The sequence below is a fragment of the Notamacropus eugenii genome, chromosome 7 (genome assembly GCF_028372415.1).
Source record: "Notamacropus eugenii isolate mMacEug1 chromosome 7, mMacEug1.pri_v2, whole genome shotgun sequence".
In the NCBI taxonomy this organism is placed as follows: domain Eukaryota; kingdom Metazoa; phylum Chordata; class Mammalia; order Diprotodontia; family Macropodidae; genus Notamacropus; species Notamacropus eugenii.
In genome coordinates, this window is record NC_092878.1 from 9,199,243 (window position 1) to 9,214,097 (window position 14,855).

The 14,855-nt window shown below is 49.7% G+C and overlaps 2 protein-coding genes across 2 annotated transcripts; one reads left to right on the top strand and one right to left on the bottom strand.

Annotated features, from left to right (window-relative positions):
• The first annotated feature begins 258 nt into the window (after positions 1-258).
• Positions 259-3,411, top strand: NRL (neural retina leucine zipper). Its single transcript, XM_072622857.1, has 2 exons — positions 259-662; positions 1,739-3,411. The coding sequence occupies exons 1-2, from the start codon at positions 282-284 to the stop codon at positions 2,132-2,134; spliced, it is 777 nt and encodes a 258-aa protein (XP_072478958.1). The 5' UTR covers positions 259-281; the 3' UTR covers positions 2,135-3,411.
• Positions 3,412-5,039: 1,628 nt separating this feature from the next.
• On the bottom strand, positions 5,040-14,311 carry CPNE6 (copine 6). The gene is made up of 18 exons (XM_072625005.1): positions 14,206-14,311; positions 12,648-12,700; positions 12,035-12,206; positions 10,904-11,083; positions 10,565-10,639; positions 10,282-10,356; positions 9,980-10,063; positions 9,806-9,895; positions 8,902-9,006; positions 8,514-8,600; positions 8,279-8,338; positions 7,383-7,516; positions 7,231-7,285; positions 6,881-6,932; positions 6,430-6,563; positions 5,974-6,210; positions 5,354-5,526; positions 5,040-5,213 (listed from the first exon to the last, which is right to left on the bottom strand). Exons 3-17 carry the CDS (start codon positions 12,200-12,202, stop codon positions 5,395-5,397), a joined length of 1,668 nt encoding a protein of 555 aa, XP_072481106.1. The 5' UTR covers positions 12,203-12,206; positions 12,648-12,700; positions 14,206-14,311; the 3' UTR covers positions 5,040-5,213; positions 5,354-5,394.
• Positions 14,312-14,855: the final 544 nt, after the last annotated feature.

The window sequence follows — 14,855 nt, forward strand, 5'->3', positions numbered from 1 at the left end:
CTATTTATATTGTAGAATCATGGATTTTTAAAACTAGAAGGAAACTTGGGGATTATTTAGGCCTATACCCTCAGGAAACTAAGGCTTGGAAGAGTTGAGTGACTTGCCTAATCTGCCATGAAGCTAGTTGGTGACGGTGCTAAGACGAGTCTCCAGCCTCTCAGTCCTCTTTCCACTCTGGTACTAAGCCTCAGGTAGATGGTCTTTAGGCCTCATCTCCCACCTGCCTCACCTCACCTTCTTCTCTCTTCCAGGTGGGTCCTTCTCATCCACCCCCAGCAATGGCACTGCCCCCCAGTCCCCTGGCTATGGAGTATGTCAATGATTTTGATCTGATGAAATTTGAGGTAAAAAGGGAGCCCTCTGAGGGCCGATCTGGGCCTCCCATAGCCTCACTGGGGTCCACCCCTTACAGTTCAGTGCCCCCCTCACCCACCTTCAGTGATCCAGGTGTAGTGGGGGCCACTGAGGGGGTCCGGCAGGGTCTGGAAGAGCTATACTGGCTGGCTGCTCTGCAGCAGCAGCTGGGCACTGGGGAGGGGCTGGGGTTGAGTCCTGATGAGGCTGTGGAGTTCCTGCAAGGACAGGGACCAGCCCCTGCTGAGGGACCTCTCTCCCACTACCCAGGAAGTTCAGAAGAGATGGGTGGCCTGAATCCCCAGGTGAGAGGGGACCGGATGTTGGTGACAGGGTGGGTGGGTCAATGCTGAGGTAAGGAAAAGGAGGTTAGTACAGGAAAAAAGAGAGGAGAAAAGGGAAGTTGTATGGAGGGGGTGAGAAAGGCTGAGGAAAGATTAAGAATGGTGGCAGGGAGAGAAGGGAGAAAAAGGGAACTAGAGCAAAAAAAACAAAAAGGAGCCTCCACTCTCTCTCAAAGTTTCCAGAAAGGGAGAGAAATTAATATTCTAGGTTGGGTGGGTGGTGGGGTGGGGGTGGGAAAGGAAAACATAGAAAGGGGGCTGAGCGAGCAGAAGTAAGTAGGGACTCAAGGGTGAGCACAAAGTTAAGGGGAGAAAGTATTCGGAAAGCAAAAAAAATACCAAGGAGGTGGAGAAAAGACAGTCATGTGTAGAGGCCAGATAGAAGGTAGTGGTTGGTGGATGTGGCACGAGGTTGACCTAAGACTTTTCTTTCCTCCCCCTTCACCCCCTTTCCAACCTTCTCTGGATGGATTGGGGCTCATCCTATTAATTATAGGCACACATGGGGGTGTCAAGGGGATTAAGATGTAATCTAAATCCCTCAGGGGTCACAGGAAGGTAGCCTCTTCCTGTGGACTGTGCGGAGGATCTAAATTGACCTGGTCTTCCACATTTTCACAGGATTATGACTTTGGGGGAGGATGGGATTGGAGAAGGTGTAACGGGTGTAGGTGGATGTTTTTTGGGTTGCTAGGGGTAAGAGGGATGGGAGGAACTCAGTTCTCAGGAAGACTAAGTAGGACTATGGAGGGAAAGAAGGACTGGGGGAAGGGAGGAGGGAGAAAGTGTAGGTGTTTCAAGGTAGAGTAGGTGCATGGAACTTGGGAGTGGACGCTGCAAGAAGGGTTGGGGAGAACTAGGGGACAGGTCCTGCTGTGAGTGGGGAGGGATCAAAGACGTGCCCAGCATGGAGGGATTGATGGGTATTGGTGGCTTCTGCTGAACGGGTACGGGAGCGGTTGATGATAGGGGATGTCGTGGGAGGTGGAGAGGCGGGGCGGACCTGGGAGCCTGAGTCCTTTCCTTCCCCTGTCCAGCTCCCGGGGCTGGCGGAGCGGTTTTCGGACGCTGCGTTGGTGTCCATGTCGGTGCGTGAGCTGAACCGGCAGCTGCGGGGCTGCGGGCGGGATGAGGCTCTGCGGCTCAAGCAGAGGCGCCGCACCCTGAAGAACCGTGGCTACGCCCAGGCCTGCCGCTCCAAGCGGCTGCAGCAGCGGCGCGGGCTGGAAGCGGAGCGGGCCCGCCTGGCCGCCCAGCTGGACGCCTTGCGGGCCGAGCTGGCGCGCCTGGCCCGGGAGCGAGACCTCTACAAAGCCCGCTGTGACAGGATGTCAGCCTGCGCCCCTGGCCCCGGCCCCGGCCCTAGCCTTGGCCTTGGTCCTGACCCCGGCCGATCCCCGCGCCCGGGAGACCGCGGTCACTTATTCCTCTGAAGCCTGTCCCTTCGGGGACCACACACTGGAGAGACACACGAGGCTGCACGGCCTGAGCGATTCCCTTACCCTAACAATTTGTTGTCTCCCCCAGCCCATTGTGAACCCCCAGATGCATCGCATACGAGAGGGCTTTATTCATTTTTGTTTGATTGAGAAATAATTCTTTAAGTCTTCCATTTAGGAATTACTTATCTCTCCCAAAAGAAAAGTGGGGAACTGCCAGGATAAGCCTCTTTCACCACATTCTCTGGAAGTCAGTGTTCCCCAGCTTCTTCCTCCCTTATCTCTGCCCTCTTCAACTTCCAAGCTATATATATATAGACACCGCCTAGAACGCGGAATCCTTGGGTCTGCAGGGACCAGGGGCAAAATTGACGGACTTCTTGGAGGGGAGCACAGGATTTCTAAGCACCAATGCTTTATGTAGCATGCGACATAGAGGGCATGCCCCTTCATTTGAGGGAGACTTGGGGGCGTTCTGTTTTCTCCATCTCATTTATCTGGGGTTCCATTTTGCTTCTGGTTTCTGAGGTCATGAGGAATAAACCGCAGGCCAAATTTGAGTGGCTTAGCTGCCACTTAAAAAAAATTACCATCTAGAAGTCTAGATTGAGTGGTTTCTCTCCTGGAAACTCCCCCATGCAAAATTCAACAGGAATCCATACTGGAGATGCCCCCCTCCCCATCTCTTGAAACGGGCAACCTCCAGAGACCCAGGAGATCGAGGTGGTAGGGGAGGTCAGACAATCCCTTTAGCTCAAAAGATGTCCAAGTGAAATTCCCAGAAGGAAGCTCCCTTACCTCCAGGATCCTGACTCAGAACTCAGAAAGTGAGTTGGGCAAATCTGACCCTTAAACACACTTTGGTAAGGGAGCATTTACATTAGTGAGGGGCCCTGGTAATTTTGAGGGTATCCTTTTCAGAATCCCCTTTTTAGATTCCTACTTATCACCTGTCATGTGACTATCTTGAACATCCTCAGGTACCCCTGCTCTCATCATCCTCCAGCATTTTTTAGATGAGATTTCTCTAGGGGTGGGAAGGGATCAGGAAATAAATTTAAAATGAAAGTTGGGTCAGGATTTTAATACTGTTGATCAGAAGTCTATTTCTATTCTGTGCACCTGCATCAAGTCTGCCTTCTGTCTGTCTATGTTGGGGAATGGGGCCTGTGGTGTATATGTTATTTGTGCTGAGAAGTTAGAGAGATTGCTAGAGTGATCCCACCCCCAAGTCCACGTGGTTACCTCAGCTTCAGGTTAGGGACAACCATTGTCTGTTTGCAGGAAGGAGAGGAACATGGTCCTCACTGACCACGAAATATGACAATAATCTGAATCACATCTGAGTCTGAGCATCCCTGGGTTGGGGTATGGTTTTGGGCCCTGGGATAGAGGTGGGGGGGGGGGCTTATGTTTGTCTTTATTTTGGGTATTTTTTTAAAATGCCCCAGGAGCTTAGATCACTACTCCAGAAAATATGAGGAATATGAGAGGACAGAATGGAACAGTGCCTACCCCAGAGCTAGTTACCTCACCAGTGTTTGCCTTGGGGACAGAACAGGGAGAGGCAAGGAGAGGCTCACATATGTCTCTTTTCCTCTCTCCCCCTCTCCATCTGTCCCTTTCTCTATCCCTGTGCTTTCCTCCCTCATACCCCTTCCTCTCTTTGTTTCTCTCCACTTGTGTTTTGCTGTCTCTGTGGTTTTCTCCATCTTTGTCTTCCTGTGTTTTTCTCTTGGGAGTTCATCTTTATTGCTTTTCCCTTACTTTCCCAGCTACATCTGTTGCTCGGTCATTCTTTCTAGCTAATGTATATTCAGAGGGGTTAATTACCTCCCCTGTCTGATTCCACTTGGAGTCACATTGTGGAGACTGTATTCTGGTACTGAGGGGCACAGATTCCCCCACCAGCACTCCTCTGTCTTTCTTCTTCCTCCTTTTTTGTTTTGTCACTCTATCTCTGGTTTCATGTCATCTGTAGCTGAAAACAGGCCCCAGAGCTGCTCTCATCCCACTCCCTCTTAACACTACCTGAAGCATCACACTGGACACACACCTATACCTGGACGATGACATCTGTAACTTTTTTTTTCCCATGAAGATCTACATTATACACACAACTCATTTCCAGTGCTCCTCCAGGAAGGACAGACTTCCTTTTACAACTCAACCATACAAAGGCAAGCTCACCCAGACATACCCCTGCTTAATGACTCAAAACATACCAACATGAAGATACATATATGTAAGCTTGGACACAGTATAGAAACTAGGATATCTCTCAGACCTTGGGTCTCATTTCACTACTTTTCATTCTAAGGCACTCTGGATCTCACTTCTTCTCTGTAAGCTTTCCCTAAGCCCCCTCATTCTTTCTCCCCCCCCCATTACTCTGCACCACAGCTGTGTGGGGGCTGGGGGTTTGGTCCCTGGGGGAGCTCAGCTGGGTTTCCCCTCTGGAGACAGCTCAGGCTGGGGATCAGCCAGCCCCTCTGACATCCTTTCATTACCCTTTCTCTCCTAAAAGTTAACCGCGATAGTTAACACTCCTCCTCTCCAATCCCCCCATAACCCCTGGGACTAGAAAGTAAAACCAGATGAAGGGTAGAAATTTTTTGTATACCACAGGTGCAGGGTTGGAATAAGAATTGGAAAAAAAATCATTGAAAGGAATTAAAGGTATAGGGAAGCCCTGAATGGAGCCCATAAGGGTTAAGAATAAGGATATTTGAGTTCTTTTCTGACCTTGAGGGGTTGGGATCTCTTATCCTGTAAATTGCTTCCCTTTTCCTTGATTGCCCCTTCCCACCCCAACATCCTCTCCCCCAGCTTTCAGAAGACAAGATAGTGAGGAGAAGCCGAATGACTAGGAATGGGTCACTTTATTAACAGAGACTTGGGAACCTGGGGGACACTCAGAAAAGGACCGAGAAGCAACGAAGTTGAGGCCTGGAGGACCTGAGTGAGAATGGGGTGCAGGACCCCACTTCTCCTTTGCAGGTCTCCCTGGGGCACAGCTGATCCAAAAGGCAGAGGCACTGGTCACTCTAGTCACAGGGGACAGAACAGGCACCTGGAAGGAGACAGCGACAATCACAAATCTCCTCCCCTTTCTAGCCTACAGTCCATTCTTGGTCCTGGCCTTCCACCCCAGGTTTGATTACTTTGCCCCACTCCCGAGTTAGCCTTTTCAACACCTTGTTTGTGACTCACTGAGAGGTTGAAGGGGGTATCCAGATTCTCTGGCCTCAGGGTCAAGGACTTGGGGTGGTGGCTGGGGTGAAGGACCTTGGTGCCCCAGGAGCAATGCCTTGGCTAGCGTAGTATTCAACCACCTGCTTGGGTACCTCAGCCAGGACACATTTAGCTAGAGCTGATGGTGGTGCCTGAGTAGATAGGGTCAAGGAGAAGGGAGAGAGTAGCAAAGTGTGGAAAGGTGGTCATTGGAGGTAGGGTGATAAAGTGAGGAGATGAGATAATCTGCATCTAATAGGTAATAAATAAATGTTGAATCTAAAGATGGGAGGAGGATCTGAGATGGCACAGAGGGCTGGGGGGGATATCACACAGAATTCCACTGGGCATTAGAATCCCATTCTAGGAGTGGGATAACCCAGGAAGATTCATGTGTGGAAGACTGTGTAGTATCAGGGATTACAACTGGAATTGTGGGAAAAGGGAGAGAGGTTAGAGTGGAATTGGTTCTAGAAAATTTAAGAGGTCATTTGGGTTGGGATGATAGAAATACAGCTAAGACCAAGGATTTTTTTTTTGAGAGGTGCTGTTGTGGAGAAGGTAGGATTCAGGGAGGGCAGGGGAGAAGATGATCTTACGTCTTTGAAGTCACGGAACGGCACAAACTGAACAATGTCCCGGGCAGCAGGGATGCCACGGGGGCAGCGGAGAATCCCATCATCACCATCCAGCATCCGCATGTCAGAAAAGTCAGCATTGCCCACACCCACAATGATAATGGACATGGGCAGACGGGAGGCCCGGACAATGGCTGTCCTGGTCTCTGCCATGTCAGTGACTACTCCATCTGTCAGCACTAGCAGCACTGAATATTTCTGGGTGGAGGAGGAGTGATGATATTCAGAAATATTCTGATGATATTCAGAAATATCTTTCACTTTCACCCCTAATGTTTCCTCCCCCAAGCCTCCCATTTCCATAACTTGCAAGGATCTATGCCTTATATTTCCCTGACCTTCCCTAAGGGGAAGAGAGAAATAGTTTGCCTTAACTATCACCCCCCCTCCCCAGGAATCCATTCCCCTCCTTCTCACAGTGGCCTTTCCGCTGCTTTGCTCCTTTTGGGCTGGACCAGCTACACGATTAATGATGGGAGCCACATTGGTAGGGCCATACAGCTGGATCTGGGGTAGACATCGGCGATAGGAATCGATGACCCCAGAGATCTCTGTGGGTCCCACGGGCAGGGTAGAAAGAAAGGGAAGAGATGTCAGAGAGAAATGGTTTGAGAGGTGGTGTTGGAGTCAGAAATCATTAGGGGGTAGTGGTGGGGAGTGTTTCTCCAGATAGCCAGATAGAATAGGGTTTCCCTTTCCTCAGGATGGAGCTCTGACATATGGACTGATATTCTTCCATATGGCAAAATAGGTTGGAAGTAGGGAAAACTTGGGGCCATTCAGATATGTAAGCTGAGTGTGGTGTGGTATGTGTGAATGTGTGTGCATGAATGTGTTGGGGAGTACTCAAGGACAAACTCATTCTTACCTTCACACTCAGCATTTTCAGGATCAAAGTTGATGGCAAAATCATGGGACACCTGTTGAGGTGGTAGGTAATCAGGATAATAATAATTCACATTTACACATTAGTTGAAGTTTTACAAAGTATTTTTTTCAGAACCACCCATATGAGTTAGGTGGTGAAAGTCTCATTATCCCCATTTTACAGACTCAGATACTGGGGTTCAGATAGGTTAAGTCATTTGCTCAGGGTCTCACAGCTGAAGCTGGAATTTGAACCCAGATCTGCTACCTCCAAATATTTTGCTATTTCCACTCTGCCATGCCCTTCTCTTATACCTCCCCACACCACCTTCCTTTTTGCTAGGTACTGACCTCAAAATTTGGGGGAATCCTAGCCCCAAAACCGAAAGCTGGGAACCGCTTGTCACTGGGAGATGAGAAGGGGATAAAAGGTAGGGAGGAGGTTCAGTCATGAAGGACCCATCTCTGCCCTATTTCTTGCCCATCCTCCATCCCTCCTATACCTGTCATAGTCCTGGCAGATGCCTCCAACAGCCCGGAGTGCCTGAAGGTAGTGGTTGGGCTGTCGAGGGCTAAGGCAGTGTAGGGACTGGCTGCTCCTTGGGTCCCCATTGGAGGCTGTGAAATCAATGGCCACCTGGGGGAATCAAGGGAGGGATAAGTGTTCCCTTTGCATTTTCCCAATAAACAAGTATTTATTGTACACCTACTCTGTGTCTAGATCCTGTAGAGGGGTATGGAAATTTAAAACATTCCTGACTTCAGGAGGCTTACTGTCCAATTGACTGAGAAGCTGATCATGGAATTTCAGAGGTCATTTAGCCCAATCCACAACAGAAATTTCCCGTATAACATTCTGTAGATCATCTAGCCTGTTCTTGGAGATATCCAGTAAAGGTGAACTCAAGATTTTTGGAAGTGGTCCATTCCACTTTGGCACATTTTTGAAAGGAAGTTTTCCCTTCTATCTAACCAGAATCTGCTTCTCTGTGATTTTTGCCTAGTGCAACTTTCCTTACTATGTCTTCTTAGATTTATAAGCTCCAGAGTTGCAAGGGACCCCAGAAGTTATCTAGTCTCATCCCTACCTGAGCATGAGTACTCCAGGTGTTCAGAGAAGAGCCCCTCTCCCTGAAACCTTACTTTGGCTGGGACTCATTTATGCTGGGGCTTTACATCCCTTGGCATGTGGGTCACTGCTGTTTTTACTTTATACCAATTCTAACCCCCTCTTTCTACATTGTCCCCAACTCCTGGAATGTTGGCCAGGATTGCACTCTGGGTGTGCTCAGCCCTCTCTACCCTTCCACAGAATCCTATTCAATGTCCCCTTGCTTTGATTCTTCTAAGATTTTCATAGCCAGCTAGTCCCACAATTCCCCTGGCTGGGTCACCTCACCGTGAAGCTGATCTGGCAGCCACCCATAATGTAGTCCAGGAAAGTGTGCACCTTCTCCACCTAATAAGAGGCAGAGTTGGAGAAGAAACCTGGTCAGGGAAAGTAGAGGGGATTGGCTCGGGCTCATATAGGGTGTGCGGAGAAGAACCTGAGATCAAAGCGGGTAAAGGGAAAGGACTTTGGCTCATGGCAGAGAGAGGTACTGGGGCAGTTGGGGCTGGGGCTCAGGGCTTACCGTGCACTGAATCAACGTCACCGTCCCAGAGTTCTTGTAATTCTTCTTCTTGTCTCGGTACTTGGGGTTGATGCACTCCCATTGCATCTGGGGTCCCCAAATATCCAGAAAGGCAGTGTTACAGCCTGATGAAGTCACCGACTTCCCGCCAGATCTGAGTCTTATGGGGTGAGATGTCCCCATCCTCTGCCCAGCTCCCAGGGTGAAACTCTCTGTGATGCCCACCCCGTCCTTCCAAAACCTCCCTTATTCATATCCCTGTAGCCCCGTTTAGCACCCTGGATCAGTCATAGGGTATGTTCTCAAGAAAGGTAAATGTAAGAATCTTAGGAGACCTGGGAAGGGGTCTCCAGGAAGGGTTGTTGGGGGATGGATTTTCTCACGTCACCTCCTGCCCTGGCCCAGCTGTGCCCTCCTGCATCTCATGGAAGGTGCTGGTGAACTCTCCAATGAAGTCATGCTTCCCATTTGAGTCATAGTCATAGATCTTGAACTGGTGGGAGAGAGACACACAGGGTCATTTAGGGCTGACCTTACCTCAGTGTTTTTGTGGTAAGATTTCAGGCACACAGAAAAACCTTCTGAATGAAAAATATCACCATCCACATCCCAGCTCAGTAACTCCTGATGGGACTGGACCTGTGATTTCATTGATAGAGGGAACTCCCAAGTGAGGAAATTCCCTCTACTAATCCAGGACAGCATCTTCTCTGCCAGTTATTGTCTTAAAGAGCTACCTGGAGCACAGAAAAGTGAAATAGCTTATTCAGGTACTCAGATGTGGTCAGAGGCAGTATTTGAATCTAGGTGACACTGGTTCAGAGGCTAACTCTCCATTTACTGCTCCAGGCTGCCTGAAATCCCACAAAAAGAACTTCACATCTTTGGGTCATTGCAAACACACACACCCCCTTCCCCCTCCACCCCCTTCTATTAAAATGCAATTACATTCAACTGTGATAGCAGTCATTAACATTTTAGCATGAACATATTAGTCAATAAGCTTTTTCTAGAGAACATTTTGATAAGGGGGAGGGAGAGAGACCATAAGGATATTGAAGGTCTGCTACTGAGGTGTAAGAAAAGGTTCAGATGGGGAAGAGAGGGTATACCTCACCTAATTCACAATTTTGGCTTCTCTCACTAGCTGAGTGGAGTGTGTGTGTGTAAGTGTGTGTGAGTGTGTGTGAGTATGTGTGTGTGTGTGTGTGTGTGTGTGTGTGTGTATGTACACTGGCAGTGATGGGGGGTGGGGGTTAAGGGGTTGCTCCATCCCCTCTACCTGCCCTTACTTTGAGAGGCCGGTGAATATCACAGCTGCACAGAGAATGGAGGGATAGGCGGAAGGGTTCCCAGTTTGGACTTAAGTTATTCTTCACCACCTGTGGAGTCCAGGCCAGGGAAGTCAGGGTCAATCTCTATCCGGAACCCCTTCATCTCCCACCCTTCCCCATTCTCTCCACAACCTCAGTCCTCCAGACGAGCTGATCACTCTGATCTCCGTTGGTTTTGTAAATCTCCATGAAGGGATCCGACTTGCTGAAAAGATCCTGGGGGAATAGGGTAACAAGCTGACCTCCCCAGTCCCAATAGGAACCAGTATGGGATGGAGCAGGAGATGAGGGACAAAAATAAAACAGAGCTAGAAGGCAGGGTGGGAATCTTGCATGTGTCTGTGCAAGGAGCAGTACAGTTTGGGAGTCGGGATGCCAAGGTCTATTTGTGCAGAAGAATGTCTGGTGGGGCTGGGGGTCCTGGGAGTTCTTACCTTGTTGTCCAGCTTCTGGGCTCGGAAGGTGAGTTGCACATAGTCATTGGTGCCAGATACCTCTTCCGCCACAATCTGGGTTCATGAAGATAAAGGTGACCAGGATATTTCACTTCCCGTGTTGGGGCCCTTGACCACCCCACTCTTCTTATCACCCTTTTTTGGGGACACATTCTTGCCAGGTTGGGGATGGCCCTCCTTTGCTCTGCTCTGGAAAGGTTGTTATAGTTTGGGGCCCTTGTTGGCATGGGAGGCACTTCATGAGGTGGGGGCTGACGCCTACCATGATGGTGGATTTTCCAGCATTCTTTCCATTCTTCAACAGTAGTGGTTTGGTGACCTTGGTCTGAGATACAATCTAGGAAAAGGAGCAAAGACCTCACCTGTGACATGCTTCCCTTGGGTCCCACTCATTCAGGGTCATTGGAAGAGAGGACAATGGGAAGGAGGGCACAGGTGTGGGGAGAGGGTAATATGAATAAGAAAGAAAGTGGCTGGAAACAGTGGGACTCAGAGTAACTGGGGTTTTGTGTATTGGGGTCAGGGCTAGGGTTGGAGAACCTGGAGCTCATAGTAGGTGGGTCTGGGCCATGTTACTTGTGTTGGTTGTGATGGATCTGACCTGGCCCAGGGTACACTCCGCAGAGCCAAGGAAGGTGTCATTTGTAGGGCTGGTGGCACCATCTTCAGCATCAAACACATGGAACTGCAGTGGCTGCTTCTCCTCAAAGAAATATTCTAGAGCCAGCACTCGGGAGAAGACTGGGTTGGAGCAAGACCGTATTACCTCTGTGTGCTCCACCTAGGTGCAAAAAGGCGGTGAAAGGGACACAGTGGGGAACAGGACAGAACCGTCTGGCCAATGAACTCTCCACACTGAGGCTGCCTCCTCAGAACCTATTCCAGTGTCAGAGACCCTCCCTCACTCCTTGCACACTACCTCCAGTTCCTAAAAGGTTTTCTTTTTTTCAATTTGCTCTTCTGCCTCTAGGCTGGAAATCAAAGTTCAATGACCACATAGATCACACCAGCTTCCTCCTCCAGCTCTAGAAAAGTCATTTGTGTTGTATCTTTCTGACTTTATCACACATCTTCCCTACTTCTCACGTGTCCTCATAGCCCAGACTCCTAGGATTATCTTGCCACCCTGTGGGGTTTCACAGAACTCCTGGGGTTACATGGAAAACACAACTTCTAGGGGTAAAAATAGGGATTAGATTAAAGTCCTTTAAGAAAAGCCACAAAATCCTCTTAGGCGATGATATCATATTAGACTTCTGGGACATTCTATATAATATGGATTTTTTAAAAAGTCAGTTATGGCTGATATAAATCTTTCTGGGCCTTCACCAACTTCTCCCTCCCTCAGCTTCTCTGGGGCACAATTTTTCACTTTATCATACATCCTTTAAATGTATCCCCAAACTCCCTGGGTTTAGGATTCTAAAGAAAAATACCTTGGTTTTGCACACAGCCTTTTGGGGTTATTTGTCATAGAGTTCTAAAAAAATTCATGAAGTCATCATGTCCATTTCTCTTCTTCTGCCCCCAACCCCACTCCAGCCCTTCCAGGTTATCACATAAGCTTCCAGGGTTATCATCATTTCCTTGGGGTTATCATACACATTCTAGAATTCTAGAAAAGCCAAATCATCTAGGGTTATTACAGACCTCTTTGAAATGATGATCGATCATCCCATCCAGTACCACTGAGGTTACTGCCAATCCTACCCTTGTGTTGCTGATCCCTTACCTCTACCCACTGTTCATCAGAGTAGAGCTTGAGCAAGACACAGGGGTGGGGCTTGCTGAGGGTGTCACGGTCCAGAAGCCCATGGCAGGACACACGAAGCTCCACTCTGGAGGCCCCTAGGGTCATAGCTGGGGGCTCTGGAACCCATTCGAGCTCAGATTCCGACATGGTCCTATGACAAATGTGATCCAATGAAGCAGACAGGGGCCCACAGGGTCCATCCATATTTATTCTCTAATGAGCTCTGGTCCCCTCAAAAAGGTTTTGAACATTAGCATATATTCCCCATATTGCCTGGCAATATTTCCCTTTCCTACTCCTAGAGTGTATCCCTCATCTCTCCTCTCCCCACTCCACCCATGCATGGAACAGTCCGGCTGGTTTCACATCTGGTTGGGGGAAGGAGCATTTTCACCTTCTAGGGGATGAAGTAATGAGAACCCAGCTCTTAGCCAGGACTGTCCCCTTCCTCATTTGGTCTTAGAGGAGAAGGAATATTTCTGCAAAATTCTTGAGCCCTACCTCCCATGTCTCCTTATCATCTCTTCCGTAGTCTCAAGGAGACATGGAGAACCCCTCTAGCTCCCATTCCTCCTGCTCCCCAAATCCTTACTCAGTTAGGTCAAGTAGCTGAGCCTCTCTTGAAATCAGGGTGCTGATCAGAACCTAAAGAGAGAAAGAGAAAGGGGTGGCTGAGGGATGGACAGGGATCCCTTGTTCCCAATTACCTCCAAGAGCTGAGACCATCTGAATTTGCCTTCCTTCCAGTCTGGGTGTCCCTTGTTAGGGGGAGGGGAGTCCTGGCAGCTGTGGTGGATAGTGGGGTCATCGATTTCTCCTTTTTGCTGCCTCAGCACCTTCTGATCATTTCCTGGCTCTGAGCCAGAGGCTGCACTCAGCCTTGGCAGGAGTGAGCTGGGGTGGGGTGTTCTGGGCTGGAGGTAGTGAATGGACCACTGAAGCTTCTGGAGGGTTGAGAGTTGGGGAAGAAGTGAGGGTCAGATGGCTGGGGAAAGCAGGCAGATGAATCCTGGGTGAGGCCCAGTGGGTTTGGGAAAATGTTGTCCGGTCAGGGTTTGAGTTGGGGAGTTTTCCTCCACCCTTGTGCCCCTGGACCTATATCAGCTTGTATGGGTTCTTTGAGGGGGAACGGGGAGTAATGAGTTCGGGAAGTTGGGGTCATATCCCTTCCCCATCACACACACGTTGGGAAAGCTCTCTATGTCCCTGGCAGGAGCTCCTACTATGACAAACTCTCTCTCTCTCTCTCTCTCTCTCTTTCTCTCTCTCTCTCTCTCTCTCTCTCTCTCTCTCTCTCTCTCTCTCTCTCTCTCTCTCTCTCTCTCTCTCTCTCTCTCTCTCTCTCTCTCTGTCCCCTCCCCACCCCAAGATGTTCTCACACTTCCCGGCAGCCTTGGCACTGTCTCTTAGCGACAGGGTTTTGGGGGAGCCATGGTTCCCCTCCTCCCTGCCCACTAGGCTCTGTCTAGCTAGGCTTGGCTATCCAGCACTGATACCCAACCTTGGACTCCAGCTCTCTCTCACCTCCCCAATTCTGGTGCCAAGCCCTGGGGTGGCAGTGGGTAGGTGACTTCTAGGGCCTGAGGAGGGGGTGGGATTGGGGACCTAGGAAGTGCTCTTTTTGTGTCTGTGTCTGCTTGTGCCTCAGAATAGTGATGTCTGTGATACCCCCACTCCTTTGTGAGTCTCTACTAGAGTATCAGAGAGTGAGTGTGTTTTCAAGCATGTTCTTGTGGGTGCACATGGTTTTGTGACTCCAGGACTATCTGTCCTTTGGGCTGTGAGTCTGTCCTCTGTTAGGCATAAATGGTTTTGTGGGTCTCTTCACTAGCACCCCCCTTTTCTACCCCCGTACTCATCTCCTTGACTGTGTTTCTCTCCCTGGGTGTGTGTGGAAGTGTCTGGGTGTGTTGCCGGGCTATAGCACAGGTGACCTTTGCCTCCCCACCTTCCCTCAAGTCTTCTGCTCCTCAATCTGTGATTTCCTGTCTGAGGGGTCCCCAGATTTAGCCTTCGGGTAGGGGACATGGGAGGAGGGGAGGAATGGAGCAAGAAGAAATCAGGGAGGGGTAATCCCCCTTCTGAGGGTTGGGAGGTATTGCTATGGAGACTGGGTCAGGAATAGGGGGGCCGGTGGGGGCAGTGCTCACCTGTGGGGTCTTGGATAATGGGGGCCTCTCTTTCTCTCTCCTGTCTTGTCGCTCAGCTCGGCCAGCTCCCTTGCCGCTCCAGCCGCTGGCGCCGGCTGAAGCTCCTGCTCTGGCTCTGCTGCTATTTATGGGGCCTGAATGGGGAGGGGTGGGGGGGGGACGCAGCACAAGCTCCCCCCGCACAGACAGGGAGGGGAGGGGCAGGGCCGCCGCCCAGGGAGCTGCAGTGCTTGGGGAGGAGGGTGGGCTGGGGGTTGATGAGAGACCAGGACTCCCATCAGTACATTGACATACACACTCCCCCTTGCAGAAACACACACACACACGCACACACACACACACACAGAATCACAGCTAAACATCTTATCACAGTGACATTTGCAGGTACACACAGTGATACATACATAACATAATAGTGAAATAAGCCCAGAGACATTCAAGCTCACATACGCCCTGACATATACAGTCACCCTCACTTAAACACAATGTAACACAATGACAGCTAGAGTTAAACCTATGGAACAAGTACATGTATACTGTGATGTATAACCAAGCACAGGCAGAGATGCTGACAGCTACATTGCTACACATGGAAGCTTACATGTGCACATGGGACCATTCACAATAATAAAGGAGAGATATTCCAAAAC

Coding starts and splice junctions, on each gene's coding strand:
- NRL (XM_072622857.1), top strand. CDS start 282: ATGGCACTGCCCCCCAGTCCCCTGGCTATGGAGTATGTCAATGATTTT. Junction 663..1,738: donor TGGGTGGCCTGAATCCCCAG/GTGAGAGGGGAC, acceptor TCCCCTGTCCAG/CTCCCGGGGCTGGCGGAGCG.
- CPNE6 (XM_072625005.1), bottom strand. CDS start 12,202: ATGTCGGAATCTGAGCTCGAATGGGTTCCAGAGCCCCCAGCTATGACC. Junction 7,517..8,278: donor GCTGCCAGATCAGCTTCACG/GTGAGGTGACCC, acceptor TGATTCCCCCAG/GTGGCCATTGATTTCACAGC. Junction 7,286..7,382: donor ATCTGCCAGGACTATGACAG/GTATAGGAGGGA, acceptor CTCATCTCCCAG/TGACAAGCGGTTCCCAGCTT.